The sequence below is a fragment of the Castor canadensis genome, chromosome 3, assembly GCF_047511655.1.
Source record: "Castor canadensis chromosome 3, mCasCan1.hap1v2, whole genome shotgun sequence".
Taxonomy (NCBI): domain Eukaryota; kingdom Metazoa; phylum Chordata; class Mammalia; order Rodentia; family Castoridae; genus Castor; species Castor canadensis.
This window is the reverse complement of record NC_133388.1, coordinates 199,364,912-199,380,725: the sequence shown is the minus strand read 5'-3', so window position 1 is coordinate 199,380,725 and position 15,814 is coordinate 199,364,912. Positions and strand designations below refer to the sequence as shown.

General features: G+C 55.2%; 1 protein-coding gene and 1 non-coding gene across 3 annotated transcripts; one reads left to right on the top strand and one right to left on the bottom strand.

Annotated features, from left to right (window-relative positions):
* Window positions 1-1,953: 1,953 nt before the first annotated feature.
* LOC141422038 (U6 spliceosomal RNA) lies at window positions 1,954-2,057 on the bottom strand. The gene has a single exon (XR_012446704.1). It is a non-coding gene; the product is annotated as a U6 spliceosomal RNA (small nuclear RNA).
* A 494-nt stretch (window positions 2,058-2,551) lies between these two features.
* Cpsf1 (cleavage and polyadenylation specific factor 1) lies at window positions 2,552-15,801 on the top strand. 2 transcript variants are annotated; one of them, XM_074069457.1, is made up of 37 exons: window positions 2,552-2,801; window positions 7,633-7,660; window positions 7,752-7,885; window positions 8,011-8,091; window positions 8,203-8,354; window positions 8,443-8,589; window positions 8,760-8,899; window positions 8,976-9,086; window positions 9,165-9,258; window positions 9,346-9,433; window positions 9,501-9,623; window positions 9,710-9,761; window positions 9,845-9,939; window positions 10,006-10,080; window positions 10,156-10,236; window positions 10,312-10,401; window positions 10,548-10,658; window positions 10,728-10,869; window positions 10,949-11,127; window positions 11,210-11,343; window positions 11,414-11,588; window positions 11,669-11,875; window positions 11,955-12,044; window positions 12,136-12,279; window positions 12,360-12,512; window positions 13,512-13,628; window positions 13,706-13,796; window positions 13,877-13,961; window positions 14,041-14,182; window positions 14,265-14,417; window positions 14,511-14,687; window positions 14,759-14,825; window positions 14,901-14,948; window positions 15,020-15,175; window positions 15,246-15,375; window positions 15,461-15,599; window positions 15,673-15,801. In XM_074069457.1, exons 1-37 carry the CDS (start codon window positions 2,658-2,660, stop codon window positions 15,718-15,720), a joined length of 4,323 nt encoding a protein of 1,440 aa, XP_073925558.1. In that variant the 5' UTR covers window positions 2,552-2,657; the 3' UTR covers window positions 15,721-15,801. The 2 variants fall into 2 exon arrangements, with proteins under 2 accessions (XP_073925558.1, XP_020026575.1); XM_020170986.2 differs by having other exon boundaries at window positions 11,207-11,343.
* The last annotated feature ends 13 nt before the right edge of the window (window positions 15,802-15,814 follow it).

The following is a 15,814-nucleotide window of genomic DNA, read 5'->3' as shown; positions in this document are numbered from 1 at the left end:
GGATCAGAGGCAAATTGGACATGAAAGGCCACATCTGAGAGCAATTTGGCCTAACTGGTGGGGCACAAGAAGCTATGTATCCAGCCAACTCCATGTGACACTGATTCTTTAAAAATTTTCCCAACCCCACAAGAGATATCTAGAATTTACCACTTTCATCCTAAACCTAGTCCACAACACTGAACAAGCAGAAATTGCCTAAGTGCAGGATGGAAGGTACAGAAAGTCATAGGCTCCCAGCACATTACCTGCCCAAGGGGAAAATCAAGAGTATGGCCTGGCTGGGTGCCGGTGGTTCATGCCTATAATCCTAGCTACTCAGGAGGCAGAGATCAGGAGGATAGAGGTTCGAAACCAGTCCCAAGTGTTGGTTCTGGAGACCTACGGAGATGAGTGAATATCCCATCCCCCTCCTCTGGAGAGCACTATCAGTCCTGCATCCTGAAATCTGCATTCCTGTACCCTGAGAAGGAGTTGTAAACCTGCATTCCTGCACCCTGACAGGGAGTTGTAACTTTGCATTTCTGCATCCTGAAGAGGAGATGCAGGGTCTGATAGATCTGCCACAGGGCTGATGACAAAAATGCTCTTAAGATTGTTTCCCCTCCCCCAATAAGGGGCAAACAAAGTAGTTCACCTAAGAAAGTCCGAAAATCCACAGTCAATGAAAAGAGCCCACCAAACCCTTACCCAAACCCAAAGTTAAACATCCATAAAAGCCCCAGCCTTCACCTGAGCAGAGAGTACCAGTTTCTGGGCTCCACTGCACTGTTCTGTCTGTAGCCTTTCCTTTCTCTCTAATAAACCCTACTTCTTGTACCGGCTTTGGCTTACAAGTCGACCAGCTGCCCCACAAGCCAGTTCTCTGGCCTGTAAAGGCAAGGACCCTTGACACCGGCCCACAACACTTCAAACCAGCACAGGCAAATAGTTCACTAGAGGAGACCCTGTCTTGAAAGCGCCCAACACAAAAAAGGGCTGGCAGAGTGACTCAAGTGGTAGAGCACCTGCCTAGCAATTGAGTTCAAGCTCCAGAACCTCCAAAAAAAAAAAAAAGAAAGAAAGAGGAAGAAGAAGAAGAAGAATGACTTCAACAGCACAGTCCACTAATCTTGAGCCCAGGCTGTAAGGACTGAGGGAGAATTTGGCTGACCTTGGAAGGTCAAAGGCCACTGAATGGACGAGCTGAGAGCCCTGAGCCTACCATATTCCAGCCCGTCACCATTCCTCCCAGTGCCTCTGAGCCCCCATCTCTGACGGGCTCACTTTATCCGTCATGGAGAAGTGGAGGCCACCTGTCAGGTCTGCTTCTGTCTTCCACTCCCAGTCCTGCTGCCCCCTTGAATAGGTGGGACAGGAGCTCATTGGACATCCTACCTGCTGCCTACCCGAGGTCTCTGCTCCTTTGGTACCTCTGGCTTGCTCCCCTGTGGGACTCCCTTCCACAGCAGCTCTGTTCCTTTGTAAAGGCATTTTCCATGTGCCAGGCTTGCCGAGGGTTCTGTAGACACTATCTTTGTTATGAAAAACAGACGCTGCAGCCTGGTGGCCTCTGCTGGAGTCCTCAGCTACTGGGATGTGGAAGCAGAAGGATCATTTGAGCCCAGGTGTTCAAGGCCAGCCTGGGCAACATAGTGAGACCCAGTCTCAAAAACAGCACCACCACCACCACCACCACCACAAAGCTTATGATGGAGCCAGAACTGTGCTGATGTATTTGAGGCAATAGTATATTTTAAGATTTTATATTTGTTTATTCATTTATTTTTGTGGTACTGGGTTTTGAATTCAGGGCCTATACCTTGAGCCAGCCCTTTTTTGTGATGGGTTTTGTTGAGATACAGTTTGGCAAACTATTTCTTCAGGCTGGCTTCGAACCACCATCTCCCTGATCTCTGCCTCCTGAGTAGCATGAGCCACCGTTGCCCGGCTCTTACGATTTTATTTATTGATGTAAATGTGGAAGGCTTTACAAATTTGCGTGTCAGCCTTGCTCAGGGGCCATTCTAATCTTCTCTGTATCATTCCAAGCGGTTTTAATGAGACTCATGGGTTACCGCCTGCGCATCTTCGTCCTTTCTCCACTGCTCAGCGAGAGACAGCAGGTAGGTTTGGGTGTGATATAAACACATTTCTATGCCCTATGACTATAATTTCTTGCTTTGTTTCCTTTTTTGGGGGGTAGGACTCACGGGGGTTTGAACTGAGGACTTTGAGGTTTGCAGAGCCAGCACTTTACTACTTGAGCCACACCTCCGCCCGTTTTTGAGCCACACCTCCAGCCCTTTTTGCTTTATTTCCGCACGGAGCCAGCCTTGGGAGCGAGGGTAGGGGAGGCGGCTGATTTCGCTGCCCTGGTTCGCGGGGATACTGACCCGACTGCAAGAGCCGCTGCTACTCCACGCCCGGCCGCCAGGGGTCCCATCGAATCACCACCTCCCAGCCCGGCTCCCGGAACCTCGTGGTTCGGCTTCGGTGCGTGGCCGGGCACAGTCCGCAGCGGCCCGAGTTCCCTGACTCCGCCTCACGGGACGAGCTGCGCAGGCGCAGGAGCCCGGAACCCGGCGGCTTGGTTTCTGCGCGCGGCCGGGCCGAGTCCGCTGCTGCCCCCGTTCCCTGAGTCGGCGGGACGAGCGTGCGGCGGCACTGGCGGCGCCATGTACGCCGTGTACAAGCAGGCGCACCCGCCCACCGGGCTCGAGTTCGCTATGTACTGCAACTTCTTCAACAACAGCGAGCGCAACCTCGTGGTGGCCGGCACCTCGCAGCTCTACGTGTACCGCCTGAACCGCGACGCCGAGGTAGGCCGTGTCCCGAGCGGGCGGAGGCGCCGAGGCCGCAGAGCTGCCGCCCGGGCAGCTTCCCCGCTGCAGGGGCCGGGCTTTGTCCTAGGTCCCGTGTCCCCAGAGCCCGTGCTTCTCCGCTGCGTCGTTCGGCCCCGTCCTACCCCGGAGGGGACGCGCCTGCCCTCGCGAGCGCCTGCCGGGTGCTGGGTGGTAGAGACACGACAGTGAAACAGACCTGCCAACCCTGCGGGGAGGGGACCTTCCACTGAGACAGTGCAAGCATTTAAGCACACTTGCAGACCCGCCACGGTGCCCCGAGGGAGTGGAGGAGGACCGGTGTTTTCCAGTCGGGTGATCAGCTGAGCGTCTGTGAGGCAGGGCAGTAGTTTGTTGAGAGAAGAACATTCCTGGCCAAAGGAACAAGCCTGGGTCTAGCGTGGGACAGACTACTGGCAAGGGGTTTAGTAGAGTGGGACAAACCTATCAGTGAATGTAATACAGGGTGCTTTTGTTGCCAGTCCGGGAAGGCTTCTTGCAAGAGCTTCTTTGCTGTTCTCCAAGGAGATGTAACCCTTAGCCTGGATGCCTGGATGGGGAGGGCAGGAGAGGTGTTCCAAACAGAGGAAGCAAAGTGCCTGTGCCCCAGCGCTTGAGTGTGGGAGGGTATGCACAGTGTGGCCATATAAAGAGGGAACGGGTGGGTGCATCATGGCCAGGACTGTTCTCCCCAAAGCAGGGAGAAGCTGTGGAAGTGTTTTGGACAGGGGCTGAGAGCAGTCAGCGGCAGTCTGGAGGAAGCAGCCCCTCCTGGGCACTTGCGCCTGCACATGTGTATTTATGCATGAAATATGTGCCCTGTTCTAGTGATGTGACATGACAAAGCAAGAAAACAGAAAAGGATGGAATAATTGAGAGCTTTGTAATTACATGTCATTAAAAAAGACCTAGCTTGAGCCTTTTTTGTTTTATTTGTTTGTTTTATGATACTGGAGCTTGAACTCAGGGCTTTATGCTTGCTAGGCAGGCACTCTACCACTTGAGCCACTCCGTCTGCCCTTGTTTTCTTGATTTTTGAGACAGAGTGTCACTACTAGCCCAGCCTGGCCCGAAAGTCTTAATCCTCCTGCCTCAGCTTCTCCAGTGCTGGGATTACATATGTATACCACTGTGCCTGACAGCACTGCACCTTGGCTTAAGCTTTTATGATATGAAAGGTTTATTTTTTTGTTTGTGGTACTGGGACTTGAACTCAAGGCTTCATGCTTGCTAGGCAGACGCTTTACTACCTGAGCCACTCTGCCAGCCCTTTTCTTGCATTGTGTATTTTTGAGGTAGGGTCTCACCAACTATTTGCCCAGGCCGGTCTGGAACCAAGATCCTCCTGATCTCTGCCTCCCAAGTAGCTAGGGATACAGATGTGCTCAGAGATATGAAAATTTTGAAGGGATTGGGGATGTAGCTCAGTGGTAGAGCACTTGCCAAGCATATGCAAAGCTCCAGACTGAAACCTCAGCACTGCAAAAACAAAAAAACACTGCAATTCATTTGTCTTTTCTTCAGACATTTGTTAAGTGCCTGTTGTGTACCTGTGTTTGGAAAGATATCGATGCACACCACAGTCAGAGATGCCTACCCTGCAGAGCTTGCACTCTGGATGACAGGCCAGGCACAGGCAGTAAAACAGTGTGAACATGTAAAGACAGTAGAGCAGGATGGGGGCAGTGGAGAAATTGTACCTCCTTGGGAAGGTGGGATTTGAGCAGAGAGAATGTGATAGGGAAGCCTGAAGTGATGGGAGGGCAAAGAGGTTCCAGGTGGAGGGAGGAGTTCTAGCAAAGGCCTGTGGCAGAAGGACAAGGGAGGGAGGGAAGAAGTGAGAGAGCAGGTTAGGGAGACCAGTCAGGAGATGGTGTAGCAGAGGCTATGGTTACTTAGACCAGTCTGACCAGGGAAGTGGTGGGAAGCTGTCAGGTTCACGATGGGCAGAGGTGGGGTGTGAAAGAAAAGGTGAGGAGGCCAAGGTTTTATCAGGGTCTGAGTTTGGTATGAGCAGCTGGCGTTGCTGTCCCACAAGGTGGAGAAGGCTCTAGGTGAAGTGGGAGGGAGGGGGTGAAGAATCTCATTTCTGGACATTGTATTAGCCACTGTTTAATACATAATAAGTTATCCCAAAGCTTAGAAGTTAAAATAGTAGATGACTCAGTTTCTGAGGGCCAGCAGTCAGAGGTGGCTATTGTACAGGTTCTTCCATGGATTAAGGCCTGCATCCTCTGAAGGCTCAACTGGTCTGGAGTTTCTGTTTCTAGCCCACTCTCAACTGTTTGTAGGAGACCTCCATTCATCTATCCAAGGGGCCTTTCCATGGGTTGCTTACAACATGGTAGACTGCCAAAATGAGAGAGATAATATCCCCACCCCACCCCCCTGGACTGAATCTGAAGCCCTTTAGCCTAATCTCAGTCATGGACCCTGTCATTCCTGACCTGTTGTACTGGTCATATTGATCACCTTGGCATAGTGTGGGGGCTACAAAGTATGGATGCCAGGAGGCAGGATTGCTGGGCTGTCTTGGGCACTGTTTTGGGAGTTTGCCATTCCAATGTGTTGAAGGGTTGATCCCATGTTAGGTGGTGGGGTGGAGTCTACACTGGAGTAAAGTTGGGATCTTCAGCCTGTGAGCAGTGTCTGATGAGATCACCAGGTGACAGCCATTGTCAAGGGCCTGGGCAACCAACACTAAGAGGGTGGGGACATGAGAGCCACTGAAGAGTTGAGAGACATGACCTGGGAAGGGTGGCTTGCTGGACGAGGACCCTGACACTAGTTCCTGTGCTACTGAGACTCAGATGATTGGGACAAGGTGGTCTGGGAGTGGCAGGGTGGTTGTCCAGCCTGAGAAGGATTGAGAACACTGTGGAAGAGAACTGGTAATGGGGAAAGCAGACAACTATCTGGAGATTGCTGCAAAGAGAAGCAAAGAAATGGAGCAATAAACTGTCAGGGAACAGGGTTTTCTTAGAAATAACATAAACAAGTCAGAAGCAATGGTTCAAACCTGTAATCCTAGCTATCTACCTACTCAGGAGGCAAACAGAGTCGAGGTTCAAAACCAGCCTGGGCAAAAAGTGAGATCCTATCTCAGGATCACCCAAACAAGCCCGAGCAGTGGTGCAAGCCTGTAATTGTAGGTACGTGGAGGCTGAGATAGGGATGATCACGGTTGAAGACCAGCTTGAGCAAAAAGTTCATGAGACCCTGTCTTAACCAATAGCTGGGTCCAGTGGTGCACAGTTGTCGTCCCAGCTGTGTGGGAAGCTGAGATCAGAGGATTGCATTTCCAGGCCAGCTCAGGCAAAAAAAACAAAGTTCACAAGACTCCATCTCAATGGATAAAGCTGGGCATGGGAGCATGTAAATATCATCCCACCTATGGCGGGAAGCATAAAATAGGAAAATTGCTGTCCATGCTGGCTTGAGCAAAAAGATCCTGTCTCAAGAACAATAAAAAAGGCTGGCAGAATGGCTCAAGTGGTAGAGCGCCAGCCTAGCAAGCATGGGTCCCTGAGTTCAAACCCCAGTACCACCAAAAAAAAAAAAAAAAGAGCACAATTGTGTCCTGGGAGGTTACATTTTTAATGGTTGTAAAACATTCCAAAGAGCGATTTTCAAAGCTGGGCGCTGGTGGCTCATGTCTGTAATCCTAGCTACTCAGGAGGCAGATCAGGAGGATCGAGGTTAAAGCCAGCCTTGGGCAAATAGTTTGTGAGACTTTATCTCAAAAATACTCAATGAAAAAAAGGGCTGGTGGAGTGGCTGGAATGATAGAGAGCACCTGCCTAGCAAGTGTGAGCCCCTGCGTTCAAACTCCAGTACTGAGAAAGAAAAAAAAAAAAAAAAAGAATGGTTTTCCAAACACTGCATATGGCTACAAAGCTGCAGTTCCTTGTTCTCTAGCCCTTGCAGGACAACATGCTTACTCTTGTACCAGAAAGTGATGAAAGGAGGACTCACGTAGTTGTTGCTGTATGACAAGCTGCTCAGGACAGATACGTATAGTCTGTCACAGTCTCACACCCTCATGTGTTGGCTTTGAATAGGTCCTATAGCTGGAGCAGACCAGGCTGTCTGCCCATCCCTCCACTCTGCTCCTGTGTAGCTAATTTGACTTTCTTGGCAGCATGGTGACCTCAGAGTAGCCCGGCTTCTTTCCAGAGCTGTTCCTGTGAATCTAATACAAGTGCACCCTCATGTTGGAAGACACCCAGTCCTGATGTAGCCAGTACCAGAGCTGTCAGGAGTGCTCAGGGCTTACTTTCTGTTTTGCCTTTTTTTTCCCTGAGACAAGTCTTGTTATGCAGACCAGGCTGGCCTGGAACCCACAGTCCTCCTGCTTCAACCTTCTGAGTGCTGGTGTTACAGGTGTGCCGTACCTGCCTAGCAAGTGCGCCTAGCTTTTTAGGGGCTCCTTTCTAGCAACCATGCTTAACACTAGGTCTAACATCCTCAGTTCTGGTTCGAGCCTGTCTCATGCAGCCTGTGCTGGGCCTGGGCCAGTATGTTACTGTTGGTCAGAGATGCAAGTCTATGGGTATACAGCTGGGCAGGTTTGGGGGTACATAGAGTGAGTGTGGGTAGCACAGGGAGGGCTTCTGAGGAGGATCCCTGTGACCAGGCTCAGGCAGGGTGTGATTGCGAGTTGCTCAGCATGTAAAGGTACACAGTTATGTCCAGGAGCAGCTGACTTGTATGCTGTTACTGCAGGAAGGCTTGGGCAGGGCTTCCTGGTGTCTTGTCTTTCCTGAGGATAAGTCAAGGCCACCCCTCACTCCTGTCTTCTCTCTTCTAGGCTCTGACAAAGAGTGATGGGAGTACAGGTAAGTGAAGGAGTGGCCACTCTAGCCTGCACTGGGAGTGTGGGTGGTCAGGGTGCAGAGCTCAGGCCTAACCCACTGGCTGCTCCTCCAGAGGGGAAGGCCCACCGGGAGAAGCTGGAGCTGGTGGCCTCCTTCTCCTTCTTCGGTAATGTCATGTCCATGGCCAGCGTGCAGCTTGCGGGCGCCAAGCGTGATGCCCTGCTCCTCAGCTTCAAGGACGCTAAGGTGAGTGGTGAGCTGGTGGGAGGTTGGAGAGGCAGTGCTGGACAGAGAACTGCTGGCACTGTCAGGGTTGGTGTAGAGTGGACCACAGTTCTTAACTGTCCTCTGTCCCCTCCCCGCCCCCCCAGCTGTCAGTGGTGGAGTACGACCCAGGCACCCACGACCTGAAGACTCTGTCCCTGCACTACTTTGAGGAGCCTGAGCTTCGGGTAGGCCAAGCCTAGCGGCTTCCCTCCCCCTCCTATCCAGGTTCTTCGGCCCCCAGTGCTTCTCTTGGGTCTCCTCCCCTTTGGCAGAGCTGATGTCTCCTCTGCCCCCAGGACGGATTTGTGCAGAATGTGCACACACCTCGTGTGCGAGTAGACCCTGATGGCCGCTGCGCAGCCATGCTTATCTACGGCACACGGCTAGTGGTACTGCCCTTCCGCAGGGAGAGCCTGGCAGAGGAGCACGAGGGGCTCATGGGTGAGGGGTGAGTAACAGTACCAGGTGGTGGTGGTAGTCCTGTGTTCCCTTCATCCAGCCCCCACCCCCTCTCCTCTGACACCCGTGGTCCCCAGGCAGAGGTCCAGCTTCCTGCCCAGCTACATCATTGACGTGCGGGCCCTGGATGAGAAGCTGCTCAACATCGTTGACCTGCAGTTCCTGCACGGCTACTATGAGCCCACCCTGCTCATTCTGTTTGAGCCCAACCAGACCTGGCCTGGGTGAGGCTGGGGCCCTTGGTACTGTGGGCTCCCTGCTGCCTTGTGCCGGGTGGTGGTGGGGGGGGCTGGACACAGGACTGGAGTCACAGCACTCTCAGAAGGGAGAACCCAGGCCACCAGCCCTGGGAGTGCTGTGACGGCCCCTTGGCTGACCCAACCTGCTGCTCCAGGCGGGTGGCTGTAAGGCAGGACACGTGCTCCATTGTGGCCATCTCACTGAACATCACGCAGAAGGTTCACCCTGTCATCTGGTCCCTCACCAGCCTGCCTTTTGATTGCACCCAGGCCCTGGCTGTGCCCAAGCCCATAGGTGAGGGCCCATTGTTGCTGAGTGGTTGTGGGGGAGGTGACCCTGAGCTGGCTTACCAGCCCATGTCTACCTCCAGGTGGAGTGGTGATCTTTGCTGTCAACTCTCTGCTGTACCTGAACCAGAGTGTTCCCCCATATGGTGTGGCTCTCAACAGCCTGACCACGGGCACTACTGCCTTTCCACTGCGTAAGTGGGATGCCCCATGGGCAGGATGGTCTATGGCCATCGTGGGACCTCCAGTAGGCCTGACTGCCTGCCCCACAGGTACCCAGGAGGGCGTGCGGATCACCCTGGACTGTGCACAGGCGGCTTTCATCTCTTACGACAAGATGGTTATCTCCCTCAAGGGCGGCGAGATGTGAGCCCCTGGGACCCCCACATCCTCTGCCCCCTCAGCACCGCAGTGTACCCTGCTCCACTCAATGCCCCCACCCTCCATCCACAGCTACGTGCTAACCCTCATCACTGACGGCATGCGCAGCGTCCGGGCATTCCACTTCGACAAGGCAGCTGCCAGTGTCCTCACCACCAGCGTGAGTAGAGATACTGGGTTGCCATGGGTTCAGGCCTGGCACTGCCCTCACCCACACCCTCCCTCAGATGGTCACCATGGAGCCCGGGTACCTGTTCCTGGGCTCTCGCCTGGGCAACTCCCTCCTCCTCAAGTACACGGAGAAGCTGCAGGAGCCTCCAGCTAGTGCTGTCCGTGAGGCTGCCGACAAGGTGAGTACCCACAAAGGCCTCTCATTCCACTGCCTTCTGGTGCTAGGCAGCCTCAAGAACTGCTCTCTCCCTCTTCCGCCTCACAGGAAGAGCCTCCCTCCAAGAAGAAGCGGGTGGACCCTACAGTGAGTTGGGCAGGTGAGGAGACAAGCTGTGTTGGGCAGGTGAGGGGCTGAGCCCAGGGCTAGACTCAGGTGCTCAGCTCCCTCTGTGTGTTCCAGGGAGCAAGTCCATGCCACAGGATGAGGTGGATGAGATTGAAGTGTATGGCAGTGAGGCCCAGTCTGGCACACAGCTGGCCACCTACTCCTTTGAGGTGAGACTAGGGACAGCAGTGGACACTCAGCCCCTGTACCCTACCTGATTGCTCTTGTACCTGCAGGTGTGTGACAGCATGCTCAACATTGGACCCTGTGCCAATGCTGCTGTGGGTGAGCCTGCCTTCCTCTCAGAAGAGGTAACTGAGGGGTGTGAGAGAGGGGCCAGAGGGGTGGAATCTGGGGGCACTGTGTCCTCACTTCACCCTGAACAGTTTCAGAATAGCCCTGAGCCAGACTTGGAGATTGTGGTTTGTTCCGGCTACGGGAAGAATGGGGCCCTGTCAGTGCTGCAGGTATGTGGGGACAGGGAAGGGGCCTCCTGGTGGGAACCTGATTGGGCTGACCTCCCCCCCCAATCTACATTCCAGAAGAGCATTAGGCCCCAGGTGGTGACAACCTTTGAACTTCCTGGTTGCTATGACATGTGGACAGTAATCGCTCCTGTGCGTAAGGAGGAGGTAGGCAAGACTGGACTGAGGAGGCCCAGAGGGGGTCAGGTGACTGACTGTAGGAGGGCCTGGGGTCAGCAGGGTCTCAGTAATCCCACCCTCACATTTGCCCTCACCAGACCATGGCTCTGACTTGCCCTCTTTGGCCTTCACAGGAGGAAACTTCCAAGGCAGAGGGTGCAGAGCAGGAGCCTAGCACCCCTGAAGCAGATGATGATGGGCGAAGGCATGGCTTCCTCATTCTGAGCCGTGAAGACTCAACCATGGTAAAGGCAGGGCTGGGGCCAGGATTTGGGGTTCCCTGAGAAGGGCACTACTCACCACTTTTACTACAGATCCTGCAGACTGGCCAGGAGATCATGGAGCTGGACACCAGTGGTTTTGCCACACAGGGCCCCACAGTCTTTGCTGGAAACATTGGGGACAACCGCTATATTGTTCAAGTGTCACCACTGGGCATTCGTCTGCTGGAAGGAGGTGGGTGAGTGGGTCCGGGTGAGTGGGTCCTGGGGAGGCATACACTGACCACCCCATGCTGATCAGACACTGCCCACAGTGAATCAACTGCACTTCATCCCTGTGGACCTGGGCGCCCCCATCGTGCAGTGTGCCGTGGCTGACCCCTATGTGGTCATCATGAGTGCTGAGGGCCATGTCACCATGTTCCTGCTCAAGAGTGATTCATATGGTGGCCGCCACCACCGCCTGGCATTGCACAAGCCTCCACTGCACCATGTAGGTCTCCTACCCTCATACCTGTCATACCCTACCTGCTCACCCCTACCACAGCTCAGCCCTACCCCTCTCCCCACAGCAGTCTAAGGTCATCGCACTCTGCCTGTACCGAGATGTCAGTGGAATGTTCACCACCGAGAGCCGCCTGGGTGGGGCCCGTGATGAGCTGGGCGGTCGCAGTGGCTCGGAAGCTGAAGGCCTGGGCTTGGACACTAAGTATGTGGGGGCCAGGGTGTGAGGGACTGGGGTCCCTGTGGCCGACTGTGACATGCCTGTGGATCCCCAGCCCCACAGTAGATGATGAGGAAGAGATGCTGTATGGGGACTCAGGGTCCCTCTTCAGCCCCTGCAAGGAGGAGTCCCGGAGGAGCAGCCAGCCTCCTGCCGACCGTGACCCTGCACCCTTCCGGGCAGAACCCACGCATTGGTGCCTGTTGGTGCGGGAGAATGGCACCATGGAGGTGGGTGCTACTGCAGCACAGCAGCTCCCACAGCACAACGGCCCCCTCCTCATCCCCACTGACAGCCACCCTCCCTACAGATCTACCAGCTCCCGGACTGGCGGCTGGTGTTCCTGGTGAAGAACTTCCCTGTGGGGCAGCGGGTTCTGGTGGACAGCTCCTTTGGACAGCCCACCACACAGGGTGAGGCCCGTAAGGAGGAGGCCACACGCCAGGGGGAGCTGCCCCTGGTCAAGGAGGTGCTGCTGGTCGCGCTGGGGAGCCGCCAGAGTAGGCCCTACCTGCTGGTGAGTGCCCACCTGCTGCCCACCTCCCAAGGCCTTGTCCTGCCTATCCTCATGCCCTCTCCAACCTGGCTTCCCCAAGGTGCATGTGGATCAGGAGCTGCTTATCTATGAGGCCTTTCCCCACGACTCTCAGCTCGGCCAGGGCAACCTCAAAGTCCGCTTCAAGAAGGTGCCAGTGGCTGGAGCCTGCTGGGCGCAGGGGAGGCAGGGACTAGGCCAGCAGGATCTGGAGGCCTGGTATTCACTGTGACATTCATCAGGTTCCCCACAACATCAACTTCCGTGAAAAGAAGCCAAAGCCGTCAAAGAAGAAGGCAGAAGGTGGCAACACTGAAGAGGGCTCTGGAGTTCGGAGCCGGGTGGCACGTTTCCGCTATTTTGAGGACATTTATGGCTATTCAGGAGTAAGCAGGTGGTTTCCAGGGGTGTAGCATAAAAGGGGATGGGGCCTTGCTCATGGTGTACTCATAGTGCCTGTCCCTAGGTGTTCATCTGTGGCCCCTCACCCCACTGGCTTCTGGTGACTGGCCGGGGGGCTCTGCGGCTGCATCCTATGGGCATTGATGGCCCCATTGACTCCTTTGCTCCATTCCATAATGTCAACTGTCCCCATGGCTTCCTGTATTTCAATAGACAGGTAAGGGGGTTTGGCCTACTTCCTTCTAATGCCACTGGTGCTTTGCTGGGCCAGACCTGGTGCCTGGGCCTCAGAAACGAGGCCATTGACAGCTGGGAGCAGATGGGCTGGAGCTGCACCCAGGGGGCAAGAATCTAAATGCTGGTTGTCCAAATAAGTGGAATTCTGAGCTTTATGCTGGCAAGGGCTGAAAGAATGGAGGCTGGCTAATGAGGTCACCCATTGCTCTTATTTTTGGGGGGTGGGGAGGTGGGTTTTGAACTCAGGGCCCCACACTTGCTAGGCCAGTTCTCTTACCACCTCAGCCACTCCACCAGCCCTTTCTTCTGTGATGAGTTTTTTCAAGATAGGGTCTTGTGAACTGTTTGCTCGGGGCTGGCTTTGAACCTCAATCCTGATTTCTGCCTCCTGAGTAACTACGATTACAGGTGTGAGCGAGCCACTGGTGCCTGACCATCACTGTTCTTAGGGCTCTGAAAACCTTTGCCCTGGTGTAGCCTCAGCCCTTGCTTGAGAGCCAGGCTGAACTGGCTTTAGCTTTTGCTCTGTTCCTTAGTTACTATGTGACTTTCAGGGAAGCACACACCTCTGAGCCTTTTTCCTCACATGTGCCATCCAGATGGCAGCAGTCACCACCTGGGACACTCAGGGACTGACTAAGACTTGGGGAGGGTGGCCTGGTAGTGGCTCCCTCTGTTGCAGTCCCTAGTGTGGCCAGACTCTGGGCCTTTGCCTGCTGATTTGCCCTGCCTTGTGCCAGTGTTCCCCAACCACGGTGAGCCTAGGAGAATGGACATAGTTCATTGAAGCAAGGCAAGGAGTCTGGTCACCAAAGATGTGACCCTCTTCAGGCCACTGTCAGAGACAGTGGCCTCTGCCTTCTTTGGTCCAGCAAAGCTGAAGGCAGTATCCCAGAGAGGCCTCAGTGGCCTGGGTCCACCCATTTTATCCATGGCCACCCTAGGCTGCACTGACTGCTGCCCACCATACCCACTCCAGGGTGAGCTGAGAATCAGCGTACTGCCCGCCTACTTGTCCTATGATGCCCCGTGGCCGGTCAGGAAGATCCCACTGCGCTGCACAGCCCACTACGTGGCTTACCACGTGGAGTCCAAGGTCTGTCCTCCCACACCCTGCACCCCTATGTGCCTGGTAGTCCGGCCTGTTGTGTGATACCCTCCAACTCCACCCAGGTATATGCCGTGGCTACCAGCACCAACACGCCATGCACCCGCATTCCACGCATGACTGGTGAGGAGAAGGAGTTCGAGGCCATCGAGAGAGGTGCGTGAGCAACACCTGAAGGTGGCATGGGGCCGTGTTCAGGCTATATACCTTGACCTGGCCTCCTCTCATCCCTACAGATGACAGGTACATTCACCCTCAGCAGGAGGCATTCTCTATCCAGCTCATCTCCCCAGTCAGCTGGGAGGCCATTCCCAACGCCAGGTGAGCCTGGGCCTGCTGTGGTTGCTCTTCCCTGCAGCGTGGGGTGGGAGGCATGCTGACAAAGCCTGGTCCTGTGCAGGATTGAGCTGGAGGAGTGGGAACATGTCACATGCATGAAGACCGTGTCACTGCGCAGTGAGGAGACGGTGTCTGGCCTCAAGGGCTACGTAGCAGCTGGGACCTGCCTCATGCAAGGGGAGGAGGTCACGTGCCGTGGGCGGGTAAGGGGCCAGCAGGTGGGTGAGGGGCAGGAAGCCCCTGGCAGCCCCTCTGCCATTCCCACATGTCCTCTCACCCTGCCAGATCCTGATCATGGATGTGATTGAGGTGGTGCCTGAGCCTGGCCAGCCCCTGACCAAGAATAAGTTCAAGGTCCTCTATGAGAAGGAACAGAAAGGACCTGTGACCGCTTTGTGCCACTGCAATGGCCACCTGGTGTCGGCAATTGGCCAGAAGGTGTGCTGTGCCTACCTGCCACAGCTGTGGGATCTGGCCTGCCCATATCTCTGCCATGCCCTGCTTACCCTTGCCTACCCCTCCTGCCCCCAGATCTTCCTGTGGAGCCTGCGGGCCAGCGAGCTAACGGGCATGGCCTTTATCGATACCCAGCTGTACATCCACCAGATGATCAGTGTCAAGAACTTCATTCTGGCGGCAGATGTAATGAAGAGTATCTCACTGCTGCGTTACCAGGAAGAGAGCAAGACGCTGAGCCTAGTGTCACGGGTACTTTTGGGGCCTGGCTGTGTGGGTGGCACTGGCCCAAGGCCCACCCTGACAGTGTGCCCTCCCCTCAGGACGCCAAGCCCCTAGAGGTGTACAGTGTGGACTTCATGGTGGACAATGCCCAGCTGGGCTTCCTGGGTGAGTGTGCAGGGCCCTGGTAGGGGGCCGTGACTGTGGAGTGGCTGGGACTGACTCTAGGTCTCTGCTCCCCAGTGTCTGACCGAGACCGCAACCTCATGGTGTACATGTACCTGCCAGAAGGTGAGTAGCTCCCTACCCGCCCTGCCCAAGCTGGTGCTGGGCAGGCAGTGACCGGAGTCCCTCTGGTCTAGCCAAGGAGAGTTTCGGGGGCATGCGTCTGCTGCGTAGGGCAGACTTCCACGTGGGTGCCCATGTGAACACGTTCTGGAGGACCCCATGCCGGGGCGCTGCTGAGGGGCCCAGCAAAAAGTCAGTCATGTGGGAGAACAAGCACATCACTTGGTTTGGTGAGTACAGGGGGCAGGGGTGTCTGTGCGGGGGTGGGAGGTCAGCCTGGCTAACATTGTACTTCCCCAGCCACCCTGGATGGCGGCATCGGACTCCTGCTGCCCATGCAGGAGAAGACCTACCGGCGACTGCTGATGCTGCAGAATGCGCTGACTACCATGCTACCCCACCATGCTGGACTCAACCCCCGTGCCTTCCGGTGAGTTCTGCCCCCCCACCCCCTGTGGCCCTGCCCACCCCAGGAGTGCCTTGAGCCCCCCCCCCACCTCTGTCCACCTCCCCAGGATGCTGCATGTGGACCGGCGCATTCTGCAGAATGCTGTACGCAATGTCCTGGATGGAGAGCTGCTCAACCGTTACCTATACCTCAGCACCATGGAGCGTGGCGAGTTGGCCAAGAAGATTGGTACCACACCTGACATTGTGAGTGCCTGCTGCCCATCCCAGCCCATCCCTCTGTGCTGTCCACTTGTGCTGACAACTCTTCGTCCCACAGATCCTGGACGACTTGCTGGAGACAGACCGTGTCACCGCCCACTTCTAGCCTCTCTAATGTTGCCCTGCCCACATGCACTGCCTCCCATCCTCACTTTTGTACAAAACACAAGGAGAACAATTTGTTTGAGGAGAGTGTGTGG

Bases quoted from the DNA above. Each gene is read 5' to 3' on its own strand.
- Cpsf1 (XM_020170986.2), top strand. From the start codon at position 2,658: ATGTACGCCGTGTACAAGCAGGCGCACCCGCCCACCGGGCTCGAGTTC. The intron at 7,661-7,751 runs GTAAGTGAAGGA...CTGCTCCTCCAG, and splicing joins AAAGAGTGATGGGAGTACAG to AGGGGAAGGCCCACCGGGAG. The intron at 13,797-13,876 runs GTGCGTGAGCAA...TCATCCCTACAG, and splicing joins GTTCGAGGCCATCGAGAGAG to ATGACAGGTACATTCACCCT.